The sequence below is a fragment of the Hemitrygon akajei genome, chromosome 10 (assembly GCF_048418815.1).
Source record: "Hemitrygon akajei chromosome 10, sHemAka1.3, whole genome shotgun sequence".
Classification (NCBI taxonomy): Eukaryota; Metazoa; Chordata; class Chondrichthyes; order Myliobatiformes; family Dasyatidae; genus Hemitrygon; species Hemitrygon akajei.
Window position 1 is genome coordinate 115,072,253 of NC_133133.1, and position 23,134 is coordinate 115,095,386.

General features: G+C 42.7%; 1 protein-coding gene across 3 annotated transcripts in view; it reads right to left on the reverse strand.

Moving 5' to 3' along the window:
* Positions 1 to 6,787: 6,787 nt before the first annotated feature.
* The window catches only part of syt1a (synaptotagmin Ia), a 776,810-nt gene continuing 760,463 nt past the window's right edge, over positions 6,788 to 23,134 (reverse strand). For all 3 annotated transcript variants that reach the window (XM_073058793.1, XM_073058795.1, XM_073058794.1), the window contains 2 exons: positions 14,246 to 14,379; positions 6,788 to 8,984 (listed from right to left, as the gene is read on the reverse strand). In XM_073058793.1, the coding sequence (XP_072914894.1) occupies positions 8,778 to 8,984; positions 14,246 to 14,379 (341 nt within the window). In that variant the 3' untranslated portion in view covers positions 6,788 to 8,777. The remainder of the gene's footprint in view (positions 8,985 to 14,245; positions 14,380 to 23,134) is intronic.

Consider the following 23,134-nt stretch of genomic DNA (forward strand, 5'->3'; position numbering starts at 1 on the left):
TTTTTAAAAACTGTTGCTTCCAGACCAGTTAGAGGTTTTAAAACGATAAATGGTGGTGCATGAATGTTTAGTGAACAACAGTGTCCTTCGTGTCATAATTAGCAGTGATGCACCATCAATAACTCTCGGAGACAGGAAGTGAATGATAGGCTTTTATTAGCAGCAAAAGGGCCATCTTGGAGACTGAGGGAGGAGCAGTGCCCCAATCGCCTTTATACAGGGGTCTGTGGGAGGAGCCACAGGAGCAGTCAGCAGAGGGTTGTGTCCAGACAGGTATACATAGTTTACCACAAGCAGTGTGAATCTCTTACACTTGTATACTAATAATGGCATTATTTTACATAGTCACTCACTATAATTCACAGCACTGGTATGTTGTGTACCATTGTGGAGGGAACTTGTGTCCCTGGAACATTTGTTTATCACAGAAACAAGTTAAATTGTTCTTTTCCAAATATAGTCATGAAAATTTGAGAGGATTAGAATATAAAAGCAAGGATGTAATGCCTAGTCTTTATACGGCAATGATCAAACCACACTTAGAGTATTGTGAAGAGTTTGGATCTGTCATCTAAGAAAGAATGTGCTGGCATTGGAGAGGGTCCAGAGGAGGTTCACAAGGATGATTCCAGGAATGAAAGGGTTTAGGTATAAGGAGTGTTTGTTGGCTCTGGGCCTGTACTCACTGGAGTTTAGAAGAGTGGGAGGTTGGGGCTCTAGAAAACTGTTGAATATTGAAAGGCCTAGATACTGTAGAGTGGATGTTTCCAATAGTGGGGGAGTGTAGGACCAGAGGGCACAGCCTCAGAATAGAAGGATGCCCCTTTAGAACAGAGATAAGGAGGAATTTCTTTCGCCAGACGGTGGCGAATCTATGGAATTCATTGGCACAGATGCTTGTGGAGGCTAAGTCATTGGGTATATTTAAAGAGAAGGTTAATATGTTCTTGATTAGTAAGAGCTTCAGAGTTTACAGTGAGAAGGCTGGAGAATGGGTTTGTGAGGAATAATAGCAGAGCATTGTCTGGAATAGCAGAACATTGTTGATGGGTTGAATGGCCTAATTCTGCTCCTATGTCTTACAGTGTTAAATGGACACAATTTCTCATTCTGTTTTTTGGCCCAAACACTCATCACCCTCAATGGTCATCATCTATGTGGGTAACAGGAAGTACACACTCTCTTATTTAGTGCATGGAAGGACTGCCCTTCTCTCTAACCCTTCCCCTCTTGGGGGGTGCAGTGTTCCCCAGGATGTTCAGAGTTAAATATAAATAGTAAACGTTCCCTAAATGCAATCAGATGGACTCTTGACCTCACAATCAACCTTGCACCTTATTGACTACCTGCACACCACTTCCTCTCTGAGTGCAATACTTCATTCTGCATTCCATTATTATTATCGTAATTTTTATTTTTTCACTGCTTAAGCTGGTACAGCTAAAGCCTAAGGAACAGGCATGCTTATTTGTCAATTGCTAGGAACTTTTCAACTATTCTACTGGTGTTTAGTATTGTGGCTTTCTGGAGATTTACATAAATATTGCTGTGTAGGTGTAATTGTTTAATGCTATTGTGTGGCGACTTTGGGATGATACCAGTTGTAGGAATTAGGATCGAAACAATGTATACCTTATTCATGTTCCATAGTCTTTCAATTTCCTCTTTTAATTCAGCATATTTCTGGTGTTTTTTGCTTACTGATTTCTGTATGTTATGTTTTTGGAATGGCAATATCTATTAAGTAAGTTGCTCTTGTTTGTTTATCCTGTAATATTATATCCGGACAGTTCTTACGGATTGCCGTACCTGTAATAATGGATGGATCACAATATAACTTGTAGGACTCTGACGGTAAAATTGAACCAGGCTTGTATTTATAAGGTATGGTGCCTTTTATGAGTTTGTATTTTAAAGCAAGATTTTGGTGAATGATCAACATGTACAAACAAGCTGGAGGAACTCAGCAGGTCGGGTAGCATCCATGGAAATGAGCAGTCAATGTTTTGGGCCGAGACTCTTTGTCAGGACTGAAGAGGGAGGGGGCAGGGGCCCTATAAAGAAGGTGGGGGGAGGGTGGGAAGGAGAAGGCTGGTAGGTGCCAGGTGAAAAACCAATCAGAGGAAAGATCAAGGGGTGGGGGAGGGGAAGCAGGGAAGGGATAGGCAGGAGAGGTGAAGAAGGAATGTAAGGGGAAAGCACTATGGGTAGTAGAAGAAGACAGAATCATGAGGGAGGTGATAGGCAGCTGGAGGAGGAGGCAGAGTGAAAGTGGGATGGGGGAAGGGAGAGAGAGGGAATTACCGGAAGTTGGAGAATTCGATGTTCAGTCTCAATCTGAGTTTTGGTGAATGATGTGTAAGTAATCAGATTGAGATAAACTGCTGCAGGATCTTGTGATGTGTTGGATTGTTTCTGGTTTCTCTTGGCTTTTTCTACATTTATTATCTTGAATTTGTAGGTCTTCTATTATGTATTTTCGGTAATATTTTGATCATTCCAATATCCTCAGCCATATCATGTGTGTTTCTCCAAATGAAAAGCCAAATGTTTAGTTGTTAACTGCACATAGTCCTAGATATTTATGTGTACACTGTCAAAACACAGGAGTCTAGGACATCATGCTCTCCATAATACAGAAAGAAACTATTTGCCCGTCTGAATCCATGCTGGACTTCAGAGTAATCCCATCAATCCTATTGCCCGAGTTTATTTCCTAGCACCTTGTCCAACAACCCCCACTGATTCTCCTATTTCTCACCGACATCAGGGGAAATTGGTCTCTAAATATCTTTGGGATCACCTCATCAAATGTGCCTCTCCCTTTGCCACTGATTACCTTGCCCCCTTCCACACGATGGAGATTTACACAGGCTGATTATAGAGTCACAGACTCACACAGCATGAAAACAGGCTCTAGTCCAACTGGCCCATGCTGACCAAGATTCCCATCTGAGCTAGGCCTATTTGGCCCATATTCCCCTCAGCCAGGGGTTCCCAACCATTTTTATGCCATGGACCATTAAGCAAGGGTTCTGTGGACTCCAGGTTGGGAACTCCTGCTCTGAACCTTTCCTGTCAATGTACCACAAATGTCTTTTAGATATTGTTATTGCACCTGCCTCAACAGTTCCCTCTGACAGCTGGATCTATACACTGACACCCCTCTGGGTAAAGAAGCTGCCCCTCAGGCTCCTACTAACATTGCTTAACAGCCTTTGTTTGCATGTAGTTTTTTTTATTGATTTGGAAGACACAGGATAGATATGTCCCAAAGATGAAGAAGTATTCTAAAGGGAGGATGAGGTGACTGGCTGACAAGGGAAGTCAAGGACAGCATAAAAGGGAAAACGAGGGCATATAATAGAGCAAAAATTAATGGAAAGTTAGAAGATTGGGAAGCTTTTAAAAACCACCAGAAAGCAACTTGAAAAAACAAAGAGAGAAAAGATGAAATATGAAGGTAAGCGAGCCAAAAATATCAAAGAGGATACCAAAAGTTTTTTTGCAGATATACGAAGAGTAGATATTGGACCCCTGCAATATTACACTGAAGAGGTAGTGATGTGGGACAAAGAAATGGCAGATAAACTGAATAAGTATTTTTCATTAACGTTCACAGTAAAAGACACAAGTAGTATGCCAGAAATTCAAAAGTTTCAGGGAGCAGAAATGAGTGTAGCTGCTGTTACTAGGGAGAAGGTGCTTGGGAAGTTGAAAAGTCTGAAGGTAGATAAGTCACCTGAACCAGATGGACTGCACTCCAAGGTTCTGAAAGAGGTTCTGAAAGATTGTGCAGGTATTAGTAATGATCTTTCTAGAATCCCTAGATTCTGGCATGGTTCTGGAGGACTGGAAAATTGCACAAATATCACTCCACTCTTTAATTAGGTAGGGAGGCAAAAGAAATAAAATGATAGGCCAGTTAGCCTGACCTCAGTGGTTGGGAAGATGCTGGAGTCCATTATTAAGGATACGGTTTTAGGGTACCTTGAGGCACATAATGAAGTAGGCCAAAGTTAGCATGATTTCCTTGAGGGGGGATCTTACCTGACAAATCTGTTGGATTTCATTGCGGAAATAGCAGGCAATGGTTTTACAGGAAAGATACTGGCATGGATAGAAGATTGGTTGATTGGCAGGGAGTGGGAATAAGGGGGACTATTCGGGTTGGCTGCCAGTGACAAGTGGTGTTCCATGGAGTTGGCATTGGAACCACCTCTTTTCATGTTATATGTCAATGATTTGGATGACAGAATGGATGGCTTTGTGATCGAGTTTGCAGATGATACAAAGATAGGTGGAAGGAGTGGTAGTGTTGAAGAAGCAGAGAATTTGTAGCGAGACTTAGACAGATTAAGAGAATGGGCAATGGACTGGCAGATGGCACTTAATCGAGGGAAGTGTAGGGTCATGCACTTTGGCAGAAGGAATAAAGGCATAGACTATTTTCTAAATGGTGAGAAAATTCAAACATCAGAAGTGCAAAGGGACTTGGGAGTTTTTGTGCGGGATTTTCTAACGGTTAACTTGTAGGTTGAGTTAGTGGTAAGGAAGACAAATGCTATGAGGACTAGCATATTAGAGCAAAGGTGTGATGCTGAGGCTTTGTAAGGACTGGTCAGACCATGCGGAGTATTGTGAGCAGTTTTGTGTCGCTTATCCAAGAAAAGATATGCTGACATTGGAAGAGATTTAGGAGAATGATACATGGAATGAAACAGTTAACATATGAGGAATGTTTGATGGCTCTGGGCCTGTACTTGTTGGAGTTTAGAAGAATGAGTGAGATCTCATTGAAACATATCAAATATTGAAAGGCCTAGACAAAGTGGATGTTTCCTATAATAGGTGAGTCTCGGACCAGAGGGAACACCCTCAGGGTGCATGTTCATTTAGAACAGGGATGAGAAAGAATTTTTTTAGCTAGAGTGTGGTGAATCTGTGGAATTCATTGCCACAGATGGCTGTGGAGGCAAAGTCATTGAGTATATTTAAAGCGGAGGTTGATATGTTCTTGATTAGTCAGGGTGTCAAAGGTTACAGGGAGAAGGCAGGACAATGGGGTTGAGAGGGATAATAAATCAGCCAAGATGGAATTGCAGAGCAGACCCAATGGGCTGAGTGGCCTAATTCTGCTCTGATGTCTTATAGTCTAATTCTTTGTTCTACTGTGAATGCTTGCATGAAAATATATTTCAGGGCAGTATTTGGTGACGTTTATGTGCTTTGATAATAAACTTACTTGGAACTTCACCATCAAATCAGATTTCTAAATGTTTGATGAACTCATAAACACCACTTTGCTATTCCACTTTCACACCATTCATTTAATTTTTATTGTAACTTATAGTTTTTTTTACTGTCTTGCACTATACTGCAGCCACAAAACAATAAATTTCATGACAAAGGTCAGTGCTAATAAACCTGATCTGATTGTGAATTCTGATTCCTATAGTTCCTGAAACATACACTCAGTGGCCACTTTATCAGGAACTTGTCGCCCATCCACTTCAATGTTTGATGTGTTGTGCATTTGAATATGATCTTCTGTACACCACTGTTGTAACACATGGTTATTTGAGTTACTGTCACCTTCCAGTCAGCTTGAACCAGTCTGGCCACTCCCCTCTGACTCCTCTCACTAACAAGGCGTTTTCACCCTCAGAACTGGATGTTGTTTGTTTTTCACGCCATTCTCTAAAAATGTTTTGTGTGAAAATCCCGGGAGATCAGCAGTTTCTGAGATACTCATACCACCCCATCTGGTACCAACAATCATTTCGCAGTCAAAGTCACTTAGATCACATGTTCTTTAAGCATTTCATTCCTAATGTTTGGTCTGAACAACTGAACCTCTTGACCACGTCTGCATGCTTTTATGCATTGAATTGCTTCCACATGATTGGCTGATTAGATATTTGCAATAATGAGCAGGTGTATAGGAAAAAGTGGTGACTGCATGCATGTCAGTGATAATAAACTTGATACTGATTCCTATAGTTAAGTGCTGTCCCTGCGATATATACAGCACTGTGCAAAAGTCTTAGGCACAGACATATAGCAAGGGTGCCTAAGACTTTTGCACTGTACTGTAGTTATCTTATGTATTGTATTATACTGCTACCACAAAAAAAGCAAATGTCATGCCAAACACGAGGAAATCTGCAGATGCTGGAAATTCAAGCAACACACACAAAATGCTGGTGGAACGCAGCAGGCCGGGCAGCATCTATAGGGAGAAGCGCTGTCGACGTTTCAGGCCGAGACCCTTCGTCAGGACTAACTGAAAGGAAAACTGTTTTCCTTCCAGTTAGTCCTGACGAAGGGTCTCGGCCCGAAACGTCGACAGCAAATGTCATGCCATATGTGAGTGATGATAAACCTGATTCTGATATGTGTCTCTGTTGCAGGCTGAGAGTGGGAAGGGGGCAGGGAGAAGGGAACCTTAGTTATGAAAAGGGGAAGGCAGAGGGAAGCACCAGAGAGACATTCTGTATGATCAATAAACCAATTGTTTGGAATCTAATGACCTTGCCTGGTGGCTCAGGGCTGGGTGAGTCTGCTCCAGCACTCCACCCCAGCACTCCTTTCCTGCCACTTGTTCCACACCCCTCCTGTGGCACTTCACCCGCACCATTCCCAACATCCTTTGCTCCCGCCCCACTCCATGTTGACAAGTACAGTATAAAAGTTAAGAATCTTAGGTACTCTAGATATATATATATGCCTAAGACTTTTACACAGTACAGTACTCTGCCATCAATAATATTAATTCACCACAGTCTTTTTTAAATTTGTAATCAACTTTTAATATTTTATATAAACAAACAGTAAGGAACACATATAATTATACAGTCATTTAAAACATCGATTGGAAATAAATCTATTTATCCAACACTATTGTACTATCAAGTGATATAAACGTCAGGAGGTCCACAGTGACATTCACCGCACAGAGTGAACCAAAATTCAAGAGAGAAGGAGAGATGGGTAGGGAATAGAACCACCTCACTGAAAAAGGTATTAAGGTTTTCACAGCTTGCAGCTCACAAACAAACACAGCAGCTAAAGACACAGCAATTATTTCTAGGGTTCACGTGGCAAGGTAGTTGCCGCGTGTATTATACTGAAGCAGGCAATAGTTTACAGAATCCATACATAAAGGCAGCAAGAATCACTCTACAGCATCGTTTGCTAATGCTTCCCATACTGGTTGTTGTAAAGATTAGCATTAAACTGTGGTGCTCCAGTAGTAGCTCCAGACAGTCCTGACTAAAGCAAGGGGGCACCTTCTGGTTATGGCTGTGCTTACCTTTGTGACTATCGTAATTCTCTTTTTGGCAGTGTTTCATATATAATATCTCTATTTATCCACCTATTACTGGTAAATTAAAGATCCTATAACTGCATCATTGGCAGATGCAGTGTGCTGCATTTAAACAGTGTTTTGTTGACAACATAGTGGCAGCTAGTGAGTTAAATCCTGAGCAAAGTGTGCACTAGAGGTTTTATAAGCTAAACATCTGGTATCTTCCCTGCTCTTGCTTTAAGGGCAGAACCATTGAGGGAAAACAGTGTCACGATGTGTGTGTGTGTGTGTGTGTGTGTGTGTGTGTGTGTGTGTGTGTGTGTGTGTGTGTGTGTGTGTGTGTGTGTGTGTGTGTGTGTGTGTGTGTTTCAGTATGTAGGTATGTGTCTGCATGTTTGTACCTGTATGAGTGTGTGGGTGTGTGTGTCAGTGTGTGTATATGTGCTTGTGGGCGTGTATGTGTGTACACTTGTGTGATTGAGTGTGAGTATGTGTGTGTACGTGTGTGTGTGCACACGTGTGTGTGTTCACACATATTCTGATTGCACAGTGCTTGAAAATGAAGTTATGTCGTTACATCTGCAGTTTCCCTCTGGAATGGGACACAGCTCCCATGGATCGGTCCTCAGAGTTTATATGGAGCTGTGTGTAACCTGACAGGGCAGCAGAGAGGAATGACTAACTGGGCAGGAAACTAAAACGAACCCACTCGCTTAAATCAGAATCACTATCGAGTAAACCTGTAGCTATCTCGCTTTCCTAAGCACGGAGGCAGTCACAGTGATACACAGAACAGTCCTTTCAACTCTAATGGAATGACTAATAGCTGTATAATAGTGCCACTGACTACATTGTCACATGAAAAACATTTAGCAAGTCCTCCCAAAATCGGAGCCTAGTGCACAACACAGTGTCGGGACTAGATCACCTGCTTTAGGTATACTTTTCCAGTGATCTTCTCACATATCTTCACTAAGGTCTATTCTCATCTTGACTTCACAAGAAGAGAATAGCTGGAATGCAGGAGAAATATGTAACCATAATATATAGCATCGACTTTCCTATTTTTCAGTCAATTTATATAATTTAAAATAGAACATCTTATTAAAAACAATACACAGAATAGGAAATGCTAACAACATACAAACACACAGACTAGAAATAATCTTTTGCTTTATGGGTGCATATATATGTACATTTGTGAGATACATAATTTGAATCATGCTCTATCTACACAGATCATATTGCTTAAGAGATGGCGAAGGTGGACAGTGCCAATGCAATGGTGTCCGAAAAGATTTTAACCAGGCCCACAGCAATGAGGGAGTGGTGAATGGTAGAGGGAGGGAGAGAGAGAAAGGCGGTTGGAGATGAAATGGAGTGGATGGATTGGGACTGAGGTATCTACATCACACTGACAATGGGCACAAGAAGGTTGGGGGCAGCGGGACATCGGAAAGGCTTCTCATTTCTTCAGTCCAAGAGCGGCGTCGACCTCTTCCTCGGGCTGTAAGGTGTGCCACTGCGCGATAGGCCGCCTCGGATTGGCCAGCATATCCGACCAATGGCGTAGCTCCGCTCCGGTGCTGTTGTAGCCCACGAACACCTTGCCAATGGCGTCGTTCTTACCGATCTTGTCGTAGTCCAGAACGGTGACCACAACCTGCACTTTCTGTGCGCCAGTGAGTGGGCGGTGGGGAGAGAAAGGGGAGATTAGCTGTGTTTGCTTTTGGACATTGAGACATAAAGTGAAAAGATTTACCTGTGTCAGCGATCAAGGATGTTCTGTGAGCAGCCCACAGGTATGGCCATACTTCCCATGCTAACATAGCATGCCCATCTCTCACTAAATGATATGTATTTTGGAATGTGGGAGGAATTTGGAGCATGCAGACGAAACCCACCTGGTCACATGGAGAATGGGCAAGCTCTTTACAGACAGTGGCATGAATTGAACCCTGACTGCTGATCGCTTGTGCTAACCATTACAGTCCCATGCCAACCACTGTAAACTGTAAACCTGAACCAATCAAGAACCTATCTACTTCCACTTTTAAAAAAAAAACAATGAATTGGCCTCAACAGTTGTAATTCCACAGATTTACCACCCTTTGGGTAAGACATCTCTGATCTAAAGGGATACTTTTCTATTCTGAGGCTGTGCCCTCTGGTCCTAGACACCTCCACTATGGAAACCATCCTCTCCACGCCCACTCTATCTAGGCCTTTCAATGTTCATTATGGTTCAATGAGATCTCCCCTCATTCTTCTGAACTCCAGTGAGTACAGGCCCAGAACCATCAGATACTCCTCATATGTTAACCCTCTGATTTCTTGCATCATTCTTGTGAACCTCCTCCGGACCTTCTCCAATGGCAGCACATCTTTTCTTGGATAAGTGGCCCCAAACTACTCACAATACTCTCAGTGCAGTCTGACCAATGCCTTATCAAGCCTCAGCATTTCATCCTTAATTGTCCTTGAACCAGCTTCCTCTGGGAAAGGAAATCCCACAGTGATCTTGGGAGTTTCAACGCAGCTGCATTGAAGGGCCAGTGATATATCTCTAAGTCAGAATGGAGTGGGACTGGAGGTGGGGTGGGGGAGCTATAAATTACTGGTGTTCCCTTGAGCATAGTGCCTTTGTCTTTGTCACTGGAGGTGGTGGGTTTGAGAGGTGCTTTTCGAGCCACATAGAACATTACAGCACAGTGCAGACCCTTTGGCCCACAATGTTGTGTTTACCTTTTAACCTACTCTAGGATCAATCTAACCCTTCCCTCCTACATAGCCTCCATTTTTCTATCGTCCATGTTCCTATCTAAGAGTCGCTTAAATGTCCCTAATGCCTTTACCACCATCCCTGGCAGTGCATTCCACGCACCCACCACTGTGTAAAAGGAACCTTATACTTCCCTCCAATCACTTTAAAATTAGACACCCTTGTATTCACCATTTCCACCCCTGGGAAGAAGTCTCAGGCTGTCCACTCTATCTAACCCTCCCCTATCAAGTCACCTCTCATCCTCCTTCGCTCCAGAGAGAAAAGTCCTAGCTCACTCAACCTTCCCTCATAAGACCTGCTCTCTAATCCAGACAGCATCCTGGTAAATCTCCTTTGCAGCTTCTCTGAAATGTCCACATCCTTTCTATAATGACCAGAACTAAACACAGTATTCCAAATGTCATCTAACCAGAGTTTTTTAGAGCAGCAATGTCACAGATCTAGAACTCAATCCCCAACAGGTCATGCAGCCCCGCTTGTGTGGCAACTTTGAGGGATCTCTGGATGTGGGACAACCACACTGCCAAGAGTCCTGTCATTAACCTTGCTTTCTGCCTTCAAATTCAACCTGCCAAAATTTGTCCCTTCACATTGGTGAGTAACTACAGTGCATACTGTGCCAGTGGTGGAGGGGGTAAATATTCGAGGCAGATGGGCTGCCATTAAAGTGGCAGCTTGATCCTGCCTGGTGTTAGCTTCTTGAGGACTGTCTGAGCAAGTGGAGAGTTTCCCATCAGGCTCTGACTTTTGCCCTCTAGGTCTCCGGGGTGCATCGCTCACCCTCAGACATACTGTTGTAGCTACGGTTTCTGTGTTGTGGATCCTGTTAATTCCAGTCAACAGTGACGCTCAGGAGGTGGATGGGGAATCTGGTGACATCAGTACTAGATGATTCCATTCCCTCTCGTTAGAGATGGCCATTGCCTGGTCTCTTACTCACAGGAGCATCTCCACTAATTTGCAGAATCATTGGCCGGGGTACCTCTATTAAAGCTGCCTTCATTCTCTAAGGCAAAGAACCCAGTTTCACCAACTCCTCTTATAGAACAGGGAGCTTAGAACACTACTGCACAGTATAGGCACGTCTGTTGTGTCAGACTTTTAACCTGCTGTATGATAAATCTATCATTTCCCTCCTAGAAACCCTCCAGTTTTTCTGTCATCCATGTGCCTAACTAATGGTTTCTTAACTGCTCATGAGGTATCGGCCTCACCACCACCATTCCACACACTCACCAATTTGCATGTAAAAATTCTAATTCTGGGTAGAGTTAAGAAACTGCAAGACTCTGATGGGAGTTATATACAGGCCTCCCAACAGTAGCCAGGATGTGGGCTACAAATTACAATGGGAGATAAAAAAAGGCACGTAAAAAGGGCGAAGTAGTGATAGTCATGGGGGTTTCAATATCAGATAGATTGGGAAAATCAGATTGGCGCCTGATCCCAAGAGAGACCATTTGTAGAATGCATATGACATGGCTTTTTAGAGCAGCTTGTGTTTGAGCCCACTAGGGGAACAGCAATTCTGCAGTGCATGTTATGTAATGACCCAGATTTGATTAGAAAGCTTAAGGTGAAGGAATCCTTAGGAGGCAGTGATCATAATATGATAGAATTCACTCTGTAGTTTCAGAAGGAGAAGCTAAAATCAGATGCATCAGTATTACAGTGGAGTAAAGGGAATTACAGAGGCATGAGAGAGGAGCTGGCTAAAGTTGATTGGAAGAGGACACTAACATGTTTGAAGGCAGAACAACAATGGTTGGACTTTCTGGGAGCAATTTGGAAGGCACAGGAAAGATACGTCCCAAAGATGAAGAAATATTCTAAAGGGAGAATGAAGCAATCGTGGCTTTTGAGGCACATGACAAGGGAATTCAAAGACAGCATAAAAGCAAAAAAGAGGGAATATAATGGAACAAAAATTAATGGGAAGGGAGAGGATTGGGGAACTTCTAAAAAGCAACAGAAAACAACTAAAACATAAACAGAGAAAAGATGAAATATGAAGGTAAGCTGGTCAAAAAGTTAATATCTATAAAGAGTAAAAGAGAGATGAGGGTGCATATCTGACAGCTGGAAATTGATGCTGCAGAAGTAGTAATGGGGGAACAAGGAAATGGCAGATGAACTTAATAAGAACTTTGCATCAGTCTTCACTGTGGAAAACACTTGCAGAATACCAAAAATGTGAGGACTTCAGTAAGCAGAAGTGAGTGCAGTCACTCTTAGTAAGGAGGACGTACTTGGTAAGCTGAAAAGTCTGAAGTTAGATAAATCACCTGGACCACACGGGTTCTCAAACAGGTAGCTGAAGAGATTTTAGAGGCATTAGTGATGATCTTTCAAGAATCAATAGATTCTGAAATGGTTCTGGAGGACTGGAAAATTGTAAATTTCATTCCACTCTTTAAGAAAGGAGGGAGGCAGAAGATGGGAAATTATTGGCCAGTTAGCCTGACTTCAGTAGTTGGAAAGATGTTGGAGTTAATTAAAAAGGTTGAGGTTTTGGGGTATTTTGAAGCACATGACAAAATATGCCAAAATCTGCTTGGTTTCCTTAAGGGGACGTCTTGCCTGACAAATCCATTGGAATTCTTTGAGGAAACAACAAGCAGGATAGACAAAGGAGAGTGAGTGGGTGTTGTTTATTTGGATTTTCAGAAGGCCTTTGGCAAGCTGCTGCACATGAGGCTGCTTCACAAGATGATAGCTCATGGTATTACAGAAAAGATACTGGCATGCATAGAAGATTGGTTGACTGGCAGGGGGCAAAGAGTGGGAATAAAGGGGGCCTTTTCTGGTTGGCTGCTGGTAACTAGTGGTGTTCCACGGGGGCTGGCATTGGGGCTGTGTTATACGTCAATGATTTGGATGAAGAAATTGATGGCTTTGTGGCCATGTTTGTGGACAACATGAAGAAAGGTGGAGGGGTGGGTAGTGTTGAGGAAACAGTATGTCTGAAAAAGGACTTAGACATTTTGGGAGAATGGGCAAAGAAGTGGCAGATAGAATATAGTGTAGGGAAGTGCATGGCTATGCACTTTGGTAGAAGAAATAAAAGTGTAGAGAGTTTTCTAAATGAGGAGAAAATTTAAAAAATCAGAGGTGCAAAGGGCATTGGAAATCCTCGTGCAGGATTCCCTAAAGGTTAACTTGTAGGTTGAGTTGGTGGTAAGGAAGGCAAATGCAATGTTAGCATTATTTTGAGAGGGCTGGAATATAAAAGCAAAGATGTAGTGTTTTATACACATTGGTCAGACCACACTTAGAGTTTTGGCCCTTCATCAGAAAAGATGTGGGGAGGGTCCAGGGGAAGTTTATAAGAATGATCCCAAGAATGAAAGGGTTAGTTTATAAGGAGCGTTTGATGACTCTGGCCTGTACATGCTGGAGGTTAAAAGAATGGGGTGGGGGAAGGATCTCATTGAAACCAATAGAATATTGAAAGGCCTAGATAGAGTGGATGTGGGGAGGATATTTCCTAAAGTGGGCACGTATAGGATCAGAATAGAGGAACGTCCAGTTAGAATGGAGAAGAGGAGGAATTTCTTTAGCCAGAGGGTGGTGAATCTGTGAAATTCATTCTTCAGGCCAAGTCTTTGGGTATATTTAAAGAGGAGGTTAATAGGTTCTTGATTAGTAAGGTGTTTTAAGGGCATTAATGGTTACAGGGAGATGACAGGAGAGTGGGGTTGAGAGGGATGATAAATCAGCCATGATGGAATGACTAGTGGCATTGATGGGCAAAATGGGCTAATTCTGTTCCTACGTATTATGCTTTCATCCAATCATTTTAAAATTAGGTATGTTGGGGAGGCAGCATTAAGAAGAGGGACGCCTCACGTCGTTAAGTATTGTATGTAATTAGTTTTGCTACAATAAGTGTATGGGACATTGGAAAAAATGTTGAATTTCCCCATGGAGATGAATAAAGTATCTATCTATCTATCCTTGGATTAGCCATTTCTATCCTGGGAAAAAGTCTCTGGCTGTCCACTCTGTCTGTGCCTCGTATCATCTTGTAGACTTCTATCAAGTCACCTCTCACCCTACTTCTACTTTCTAGAATTCCAGTAACCCTCCAAGACCCGGAGATCCACCCAACACCCTGCCTTGAATTGGGGTGCAAGCAGTGAGTTTACCTGTATCTGCTCGAATGGTACTTCAAAGCTGAACGACTCATTGTAGTATGGGTTAAGAGTGTTTTTCTTAATTGTCGTCTTCTTTTTCTTCAACCTCTTGCCATTCTGCATCAGGTGAATCTTCACATAGGGATCTGGAAATGCAATAGTGTATTAATTCAGAGATAGAATAGGAAAATGGTAAATGGATTTTACTGTTTCACATGTACTGAGGAAAGGTGAAACTTTGTTTTGCATGCCATCCATACAGATCATTTCATTACATTAGAGCATTGAGATAGTGCCTTCGGGCAGAACCTGAAAGCACGTACCACCAGACTCAATGTCAGCTTCTACCCCAATATTATCAGACTCTTGAACAGATTGTATGATAAGGTGGACACTTGGTCTCACAGTTTACCTTGTTATGATCTTGTACTTTTTCATTTTATCTGCACTGCTCTTTTTTGGAAGCTTTTACACTTTATTCAGAATTGTTATGATTATTTACCTTGTTCTATCTCAATGCACTGTGTAATAATTTGATATGTGTGAACGGTATGCAAGACTCTCTTTTCACTGTACACGTGACAATAATAAGCCAATATCAATACCAAGGGAAAACAAGAACAAAATTCAGGGAAGGGAAGGCCCAGCGAGAGTAGACAATAAGGTGCAATATCATAACGAGGCAGATTGTGAGCTCAAGAGTCCATCCTATGGAATAGGATTCAACAGTCTTAACACAGCTGTATTTTTCTAGAAATAGCTTAGTTTTCAGCAGCAGGTAGTTTTCACACTTGAATCTGGCTATTTTATAGGTTAATTGTTATCACTGGAATTGTTGTTATCTCTTCTCTGGGTATGAGATGATTACAACTACTATTCAATTGTTCTCTCAGCTCTTTCTTTCTTCATTCTTAGTAAATCAGTCATAAACAACAGGTTTTATGCCTCATTCTTGGCTTCTGCTGAACCTCTGGATAAATAGAACCAGATCCATCTGAAATGTGGAGGCTATGGAGAGGGTGAAGAAGAACTTCACCAGGATGTTGTCAGGTTTGGAGAGAGTTAGCTATAAGGAGAGGTTGGACAAACTTGCATTGTTTTCTCTGGAGTGCCAGAGCTTTAGGGAAGACTTGATAGAAGTTAGTAAAATTATGAGATACTGATGTGGTAGATGGCCAAAATGTTTTTCAAAGGATGGAAACATCAGGAACAGTATTACCCATCAACCATCAAGCTCTTGAACATGTGTGGATAACTTTACTCAACTTCACTTGCCCTATCACTGAACTATTCCCACAACCCATGGACTCACTTTTAAGGACTTTTCATCTCATGTTCTTGATATTTACTGCTTATTTATTATTATTATTATTATATTTTATTTTTTACTCAGCTCAAGCTGGTAAATCCTGAGGTATGGGCATAGCCAAGCACACTCATTTCTCTGTTGCTAGGAACTTTCGGACTATTCTAGTATTGTGGTTTTCTGATTTACATAAATATTGCTGTGTAGGCTTAATTGTTTAATGCTATTGAGTAGTGAGTTTGGGATGATACCTGTTGTAGATATTATAATTGGGACAATGTATACCCTGTTCGTGTTTCCACAGTCTTTCAATTTCCTATTTTAATTCAGCATATTTCTAATGTTTTACACTTACTGATTTCTGTATGTTACGTGTGTTTGGAATGGTTATATCTATTATGAATGTTGTTCTAGCTTGTTTATCCTGTAATATTATATCTGGACAGTTATTATGGATTGTCCCATCTAAAAATATGAATCAATCGTAATATAACTTGTAGAGCTCTGACTGTAAAAGGCTTGTATCTATAGCAAGATATGGGGTCTTTTATGAGTTTGTACTTTGAAGCAAGATTTGGGGAATGATGCTTGCCACTTGATTGTGCCTGTGTAAGTCATCAGATTGAGTTAAACTGCTGCAGGATCCTGCAATGTGTTGGATTGTTTCTGGTTTCTCTTGGCATTTTCTGCATTTATCATCTTGAACTTGTTGGTCTTTCATTATGTGTTTTGGATATTTGTTGTGTTAGCCACCTGGTCCTGTGTTGTCACAAAGAGCCCTTCTGTTTCTGGGAAGAAATCTCCCAACTCTAAACTAGGCATTCGACCCTTCCTTGTTGCCATCTGGTCTGCTCTGATTGTGGGGATGTCTTCCAGTGAGGGCCGTGCTCTTTCATTGGTTAACTTTTTCTTCTGTAGTGATAATTTCATCATTTTTCTGATTGTGCTTTCATTTAAGTCTTGTGGTGTGTACTTCTTATCAGAATTGCATACACTCGCACAGAGTACTGAATCCTGTTTCCGTTGATGAAATATATCCTTAGAAGTTTTACCTGACTGTACTGTAAATTATCTGACTGTTATTATTATTATTTTTTTCTTTTTGTATTTGCAGTTTGTTGCCTTTTGCTCATTGGTTGTTTGTCTGCCCTGTTGGGTATGGTCTTTAATTGATTCTACAGTATAGAGTTTCTTGTATTTACTGTAAAAGAAAATTAATCTTAGTGTTGTATATGGTGACATTTATGTGTTTTGACAATATATATGTACTTTGAACTTTAAAGTACTAGAGGCCATTGATTGGAAGTAAGAGGGAGAATGGGATGTGAGAGGAAACCAGAGTGACAAGGGAATGTGCAAACTCCTGTTGGATCCTGGTGATTTTGTGATCCGAGGACAAAAATGAGGCATAAAACTTGCTGCATACAGCTGTTTTATTAAATGCTACAAGAACAAAGAATGATCAAAGGAAGCAAAGAAAAAGAAATTGAGGCCATCTCATGCCCAGACTAGAAATAAACAAAATTCCAACGATTAACATATAAAACAGCCAGATTCGTGATGTGACACCTGCAGCAGAAAAACTGAGAATTTTCAGGAAAAATACAGAAGCAACTGTGCAGTAATTACTGGAAATGTCACTGAACACTTACATGTATAGGAAATGTTAAACTATGAGAAAGAATACAAGGAAAATAACATGTCTACACGCTAATCAATAACTTCTGTCCCACCGTTAGAAGACTATGGTTTCCTAGTGTGATAAGATGGATTCTTCACCTCTGTGCATCCAGATACTTCACAACTATGCATCCTTGGGTGTGTTAAATGTTCAAAGTAAATTTATTATCAAAGTACATATATGTCACCACGTACAACCTTGAGATTCACTTAATTGTGGGCATACTCAGTAAGTCCATAATAGAATAATAACCATAACAGAATCAATTAAAGCACCAACTTGGGTATTCAGCCAGTGTGAAAAAGGCAAAAAAGTGTGCAAATATCGACAACATGAGATGAAGAGTCCTTGAAAGTGAAGGTTGTGGGAGCATTTCAATGATGGGGCAAGTGAAATTGAGTGAAGTTATCCCCTTTGGTTCAAGAGCCTGATGATTGAGGGAAATTAACTGTTCCTGAGCCTGATAGTGTGAGTCCTGAGGCTCCTGTATCTTCTTCCTGATGGCAGCAGTGAGAAGAGAGCATGTCCTGGGCGGTGGGGGTCCCTGCTGATGGTTGCCACTTTGCTGTGAAAATGCTTCATGTAGATGTGCTCAATAGTGGGGAGGGCTTTACCCATGATGGACTGGGCCATATCCATTACTTTTTGTAGGATTTTCCATTCAAAGGCTTTGATGTTCCCATACCAGTCTGTGATGCAGCCAGTCAATACACTCTCCACGACATATCTATAGAAGTTTGTCAAAGTTCTAGATGTCATGCTGAATCTTTGCAAACTCCAAAAGAATTAGAGGCACTGCCCTGCTTTTTTCGTAATTGCACTTATGTGCTGAGTCCAGGATAGGTCCCCCAAAATAATAACATCTGGGAATTTAAAGTTGTTAACCCTGTCCACCGCTGATCCTCCAGTGAAGACTGGCTCAGGGACTTCTAACTTCCTCCTCCTGAAGTCAATAATCAGCTCCTCGGTCTTGCTGACGTTGTTGTTGTGGCCAGATTTCTAGACTCCCTCCTACATGCTGTTTCGGCGTACGACAGTGGTGTTGTCAGCAAACTTGATAATGGCACTGGAGCTCTGCTCAGCTTCACAGTCATAAGCGTAAAGGGAGTAGAGCAGTGGACTAAGCACACAGCCTTGCGGTGTACTTGTGCTGATGGAGATTGTGGTATTGTTTCCAATTCGAACTGACTCTGGTCTGCAAGTGAGGAAATTGAGGATCCAATTGCACAGGGAGGTACTGGGGACAAAGTCTTGAAGCTTATTGAATAGCCTTGAGGAGGTGATGATGGTATTGAATGCCGAGCTGCAATCGATAAAGAGCATTCTGATGTTTGTATCTCGGTTGTTGACACAAATGATACATTTCACTCTATCTTTCGACATACATAAGACAAATAAATCTGAATCTGAATCAGAATCTTCTGTGAAAGCAGCCTGAAGTCCCTGCCTATTTATTTAATTCCCTATTCCAAAAACTCTTGTATCTCTGCCCTAAGGAAACATCTTCACTTACATTAATCTTTCTTTGTACATAGTTAGAGGAGCAGAAACAAGCTGCCTTTCAATATTTTTACCATCATCCTCTCACTCTGCTTTCTCTCCATTAGTCAATGCCCTGATCTTTCTTTACTGAATTGAAGACCTTTTTGCTTTGGGCAGTGATTTCCTTCAGAAAGTCTGAAAACTCCGATTTAATCTAATTCCATTCTTAACAGATCATGGCTCATTTATCTCCTGTAGTTTGGAACCAGAGTTCATAGAGTTTTGAGCATTAAAGCAGACTCTTCTGCCCAACTGGTCCATGCTGACCAAATTCACCATCCAAGCTAGTCCCTTCAGCCTGCATTGGGATATGACCTCAACTTTGCCTGGTATGCCCTCAACTCTGAACTGATTCCACAACCTATGGACTCACTTTCAAGGACTCTACAACTTGTATTCTCAGTATTATGTATCTATCTATCTACTGTATCTCTTTCTATTTATCTATCCATCTATCTGTTTAGCTGTCTGTCTAACTATCTATATGTTAGTCTATCTATCTAGCTGATGTTGTTGTTGTTCGGGTCGACAATGGATGTTATGTGCTAGCTGCCTATGTTCAGCCAATATGCAGGCAAGTATGCAAGCCAAGGCAGTTGACAGCAGGCTGGCTCCACCTCGCCACACAGAAGATGAATCCAAAGGAATGGCAGAGACCGATTCAGTTCGGCGTCAGTGGCATTGCAGGAATTGCCAGTTGCCATTGAACTCAATTTAGGACTGCCTTAGGGACTCCAGCTCCAGATTTTTCCTCGAGGTTTACTCCTGAAGCCTTCCCCGTGAGTATTGAAAGCCACAGGCTGCAGGGTTTTGAGATCAGAGTTTTTCTTCCCCTAGGTGAGCTGCCAACCATGGCTCCTGTCAGTAGAAATGGTTCCGTCAGGCTTAGTAGCTAAGCCACACATGAAAATGAGAAGCTGGACTTGGTTGTCAGAGGCTGTTTGCCATTGGGAACATTTAATAAGTAGTGGGAGCTTATCCCCACTAGCCTCCCCTGTCCCCACTATGACAACCTAAAGGAAACGTTTATCTAACAACACACACAAAATGCTGGTGGAATGCAGCAGGCCAGGCAGCATCTATAGGGAGAAGCACTGTCAACGTTTTGGGCCGAGATCCTTCGTCAGGACTAACTGAAAGGAAAGGTTAGTCCTGACGAAGGGTCTCGGCCCAAAATGTCGACAGCGCTTCTCCCTATAGATGCTGCCTGGCCTGCTGTGTTCCACCAGCATTTTGTGTGTGTTGCTTGAATTTCCAGCATCTGAAGATTTCCTCGTGGAAACATTTATCTATCTATTGTCTATCCATGTGTCTATTTTTTATTTGCACATAGGCAGCATGTCAGTTTTTGTGTGTAGTTTTTCATTGATTCTATTGTACTTCTCTGTTCTCCTACAGATGCCTGCAGGAAAATGAATCTCAGGAGAGTGTATATTGACATATATGTACTTTGAAGTTTTGAACATGGATGTACCTGTCCAAATGTCTTTTAACAATTGCTGTGGTACGTGCCTTAACTGCTTCCTTCTGGCTCCTCATTCCACTGTTGTGAATACTTTTTAACTGTAAGATTTTGCTAATCTCATCTGATAAGTTTAAATATAATTTCCTACTCTGCCTTAGACAACTCACTTCTGTTTATTTATGTAACTGATTTAAAAAAGACTTATTTCAGTCAATGACAAGCACGAGGAAATCTGCAGATGCTGGAAATCCGAGCAACACACAAGAGTGCTGGAGGAACGCAGCAGGCCAGGCAGCATCTACGGAAAAAAGTATAGTCAACATTTCAGGTCGAGATCTTTTGGCAGGATTGGAGAAAAAAAGCTGAGGAGTAGATTTAAAAGGTGGGGGAGGGGAGAGAGAAACGCCAGGCAATAGGTGAAACTTGGAGGGGGAGGGATGAAGTAAAGAGCTGGGAAGTGATTAGTGAAAGAGATACAGGGCTGGAGAAGGGGGAGTCTGATAGGAGAGGACAGAAGGCCATGGAAGAAAGAAAAAGGGGACGAGCACCAGAGACGGGCAATGGGCAGGAAAGGAGGTATGTAGAGAGGGAGAAAAGGGAATGGGGAATGGTGAAGTGGGGCGGGGGGAGTCATTACCCGAAGTTATAGAAATCGAGGTTCATGCCATCAGGTTGGAGGCTACACAGATGGAATATAAGGTGTTGTTCCTCCAACCTGAGTAGGAGGAACAACACTTTATATTCCGTTTGGGTAATCCATGGCCTCCTCTACTGTTGTGATTAATTCAAGAGCCATAAGCCACATTGCAGCTCTATAAAACACTTGGAATATTGTGTTCAATTAATTATACAAATGATGAGGACGCTTCAGAGAGGGTGTAGAGGAGATTTTGCAGGATGCTGCCAGGATGTGAGAGCATGCATCATGAGGATAGGTTGAGTGAGCTATGACTTCTGGTTTATACGAGGGGGCATAATTTAAGGTGATTGGAGGAAAGTAAAGGAGGGTAAGTTTTTTACAGAGTGGTGAGTGCACGGAACACCCTGCCAGGAATGGTGGCAGAGACTGATACATTAGGGGCATTTGAGAAACTCTTACGCAGGCACATGTGTGACAGACAGATGGAGGGCTATATAGAAGGGAAAGGTTAGATTGACCTCAGAGTAGGTTAAAAGGATGGCACACACTGTGGACTGAAGGGCCTGTACTGTGGTCTAATATTCTATGTAAACTCTATAAGAATTCTATCACATTATGATGACTCTTCCCCACAAGGTACTGCATTGTGAGAATACTTGCTTATAATTTCAGATCTAAAGCAGCACGCTGCTCAGTTGACTCTTTGACAACCTTTCTGACCCTGAGTCTCCCAGCGACAATCTTCATGCAGAGGGCAGCAGGCTTGGTTATTCTTGGTAGCAGTAGTGAGAGGGTTATTAACGGTACGGATATTCAGAAACCCTCTTTCTTTTCCAGCTTTCACATTCCAAGATGCATTTGACTATCTTACAAGTAAAAGGGCAGAACTGTCATGATGAGACCAGACACCAGCTGGAGGAGCAACACCACTGGTAGCCTCCAACCTGATGCTATGAACATTGATTTCTCCAGCTTCTGTTAGTTTCTACACCGCTCCTTCCTTCTCTCCTTTTCCATTCCTCATTCCGGTTCCCCTCTCAGCCCTTCTCTTCTCACCTGCTCATCACCTCCCTCTGCTGCCCTTCCTCCTCCCCTTTCTCCCATGGACCAGGGCCCTCTCCTATAAGATTCATTCTTCTTTGACCCTTTATCTCTTCCACCTATCTTTGGCCAGGCTTCTTACTTCATCCCACCTTCCCCCTCACCTGGTCTCATCTATCACCTGCCAGCTTGTGCTCCTTCCCCTCTTCCTTTCCTGTCCTGGTGAAGGGTCTTGGCCCGAAACGGCGACTGTTTATTCAGAATGAGAATCAGGTTTAATATCACAGGCCAATGTGAAGTGTGCTGTTTTGTGGCAGCAGTACGTCATCATCTGAACCCTCAGTGCCTAGGTGGCACATGGGGCCTCCACAAGGGTCTTCCATTTCTGCCGGTCTTTCGCTCTGCTGCTCGCCGTTTCCCAGTTCATGCCGACTTCTTTCAGTTCTGCTTCTACAGATCTTCGCCACGTCGGTGCGGGCAGTGGAGCGGGAGTAAGGAGTACTCGTGATCGACATACGACTGGAGATCGGAGGATCAGCCGTTGTAGGTAGGCCGAGACCCTCGGACCTACCTGGAGAATACTTGAGGAGGAAGGTAAAGCTGCGCAAGCGCGAGTGATGTCAGTGGCAAGCGCGGGCTTTAAAAAGTGACCCACTTTCAGGAGCGGGCAGCGTCGGTGCGGGCAGCGTTGGTGCGGGCAGCGGAGTGCGCAGGAGCAGAGTGCGCAGGAGCAGAGTGCTGGGCTTTGGCTCAGCGGGCTTCGGCGCAAGAAGACTTCAGCAAGAAGCCTGCTTTTCATTTATTCTGACTAATCTGGGATCAGGTAATGGGGGAGACGGTTAGAGCAGTGGTGTGCTCCGTATGCAGTATGTGGGAGGTCAGGGTCAACACGGTTGTCCCTGATGACCACACCTGCAATAGGGGCATCCAGCTGCAGCTCCTATCAGACCGAGTTAGGGAAATGGAGCAGGAGCTGGATGAACTACGGATCATTCGGGAGGCAGAGGCAGAGATAGATAAGAGTTATCGGGAGGCAGTCACACCGAAAAGACAGGAGGTAGGCAAATGGGTGACAGTCAAGAGAGGCAGGGGGAGCAGACAGAGAGAGCAGAGCACCCCTGTGGCCGTTCCCATCAAAAATAAGTATACCGTTTTGGATACTGTTGGTGGGGATGACCTACCAGGAACAAGCTGCAGTGGTCCTGTCTCTGGCACTGAGGTTGGAC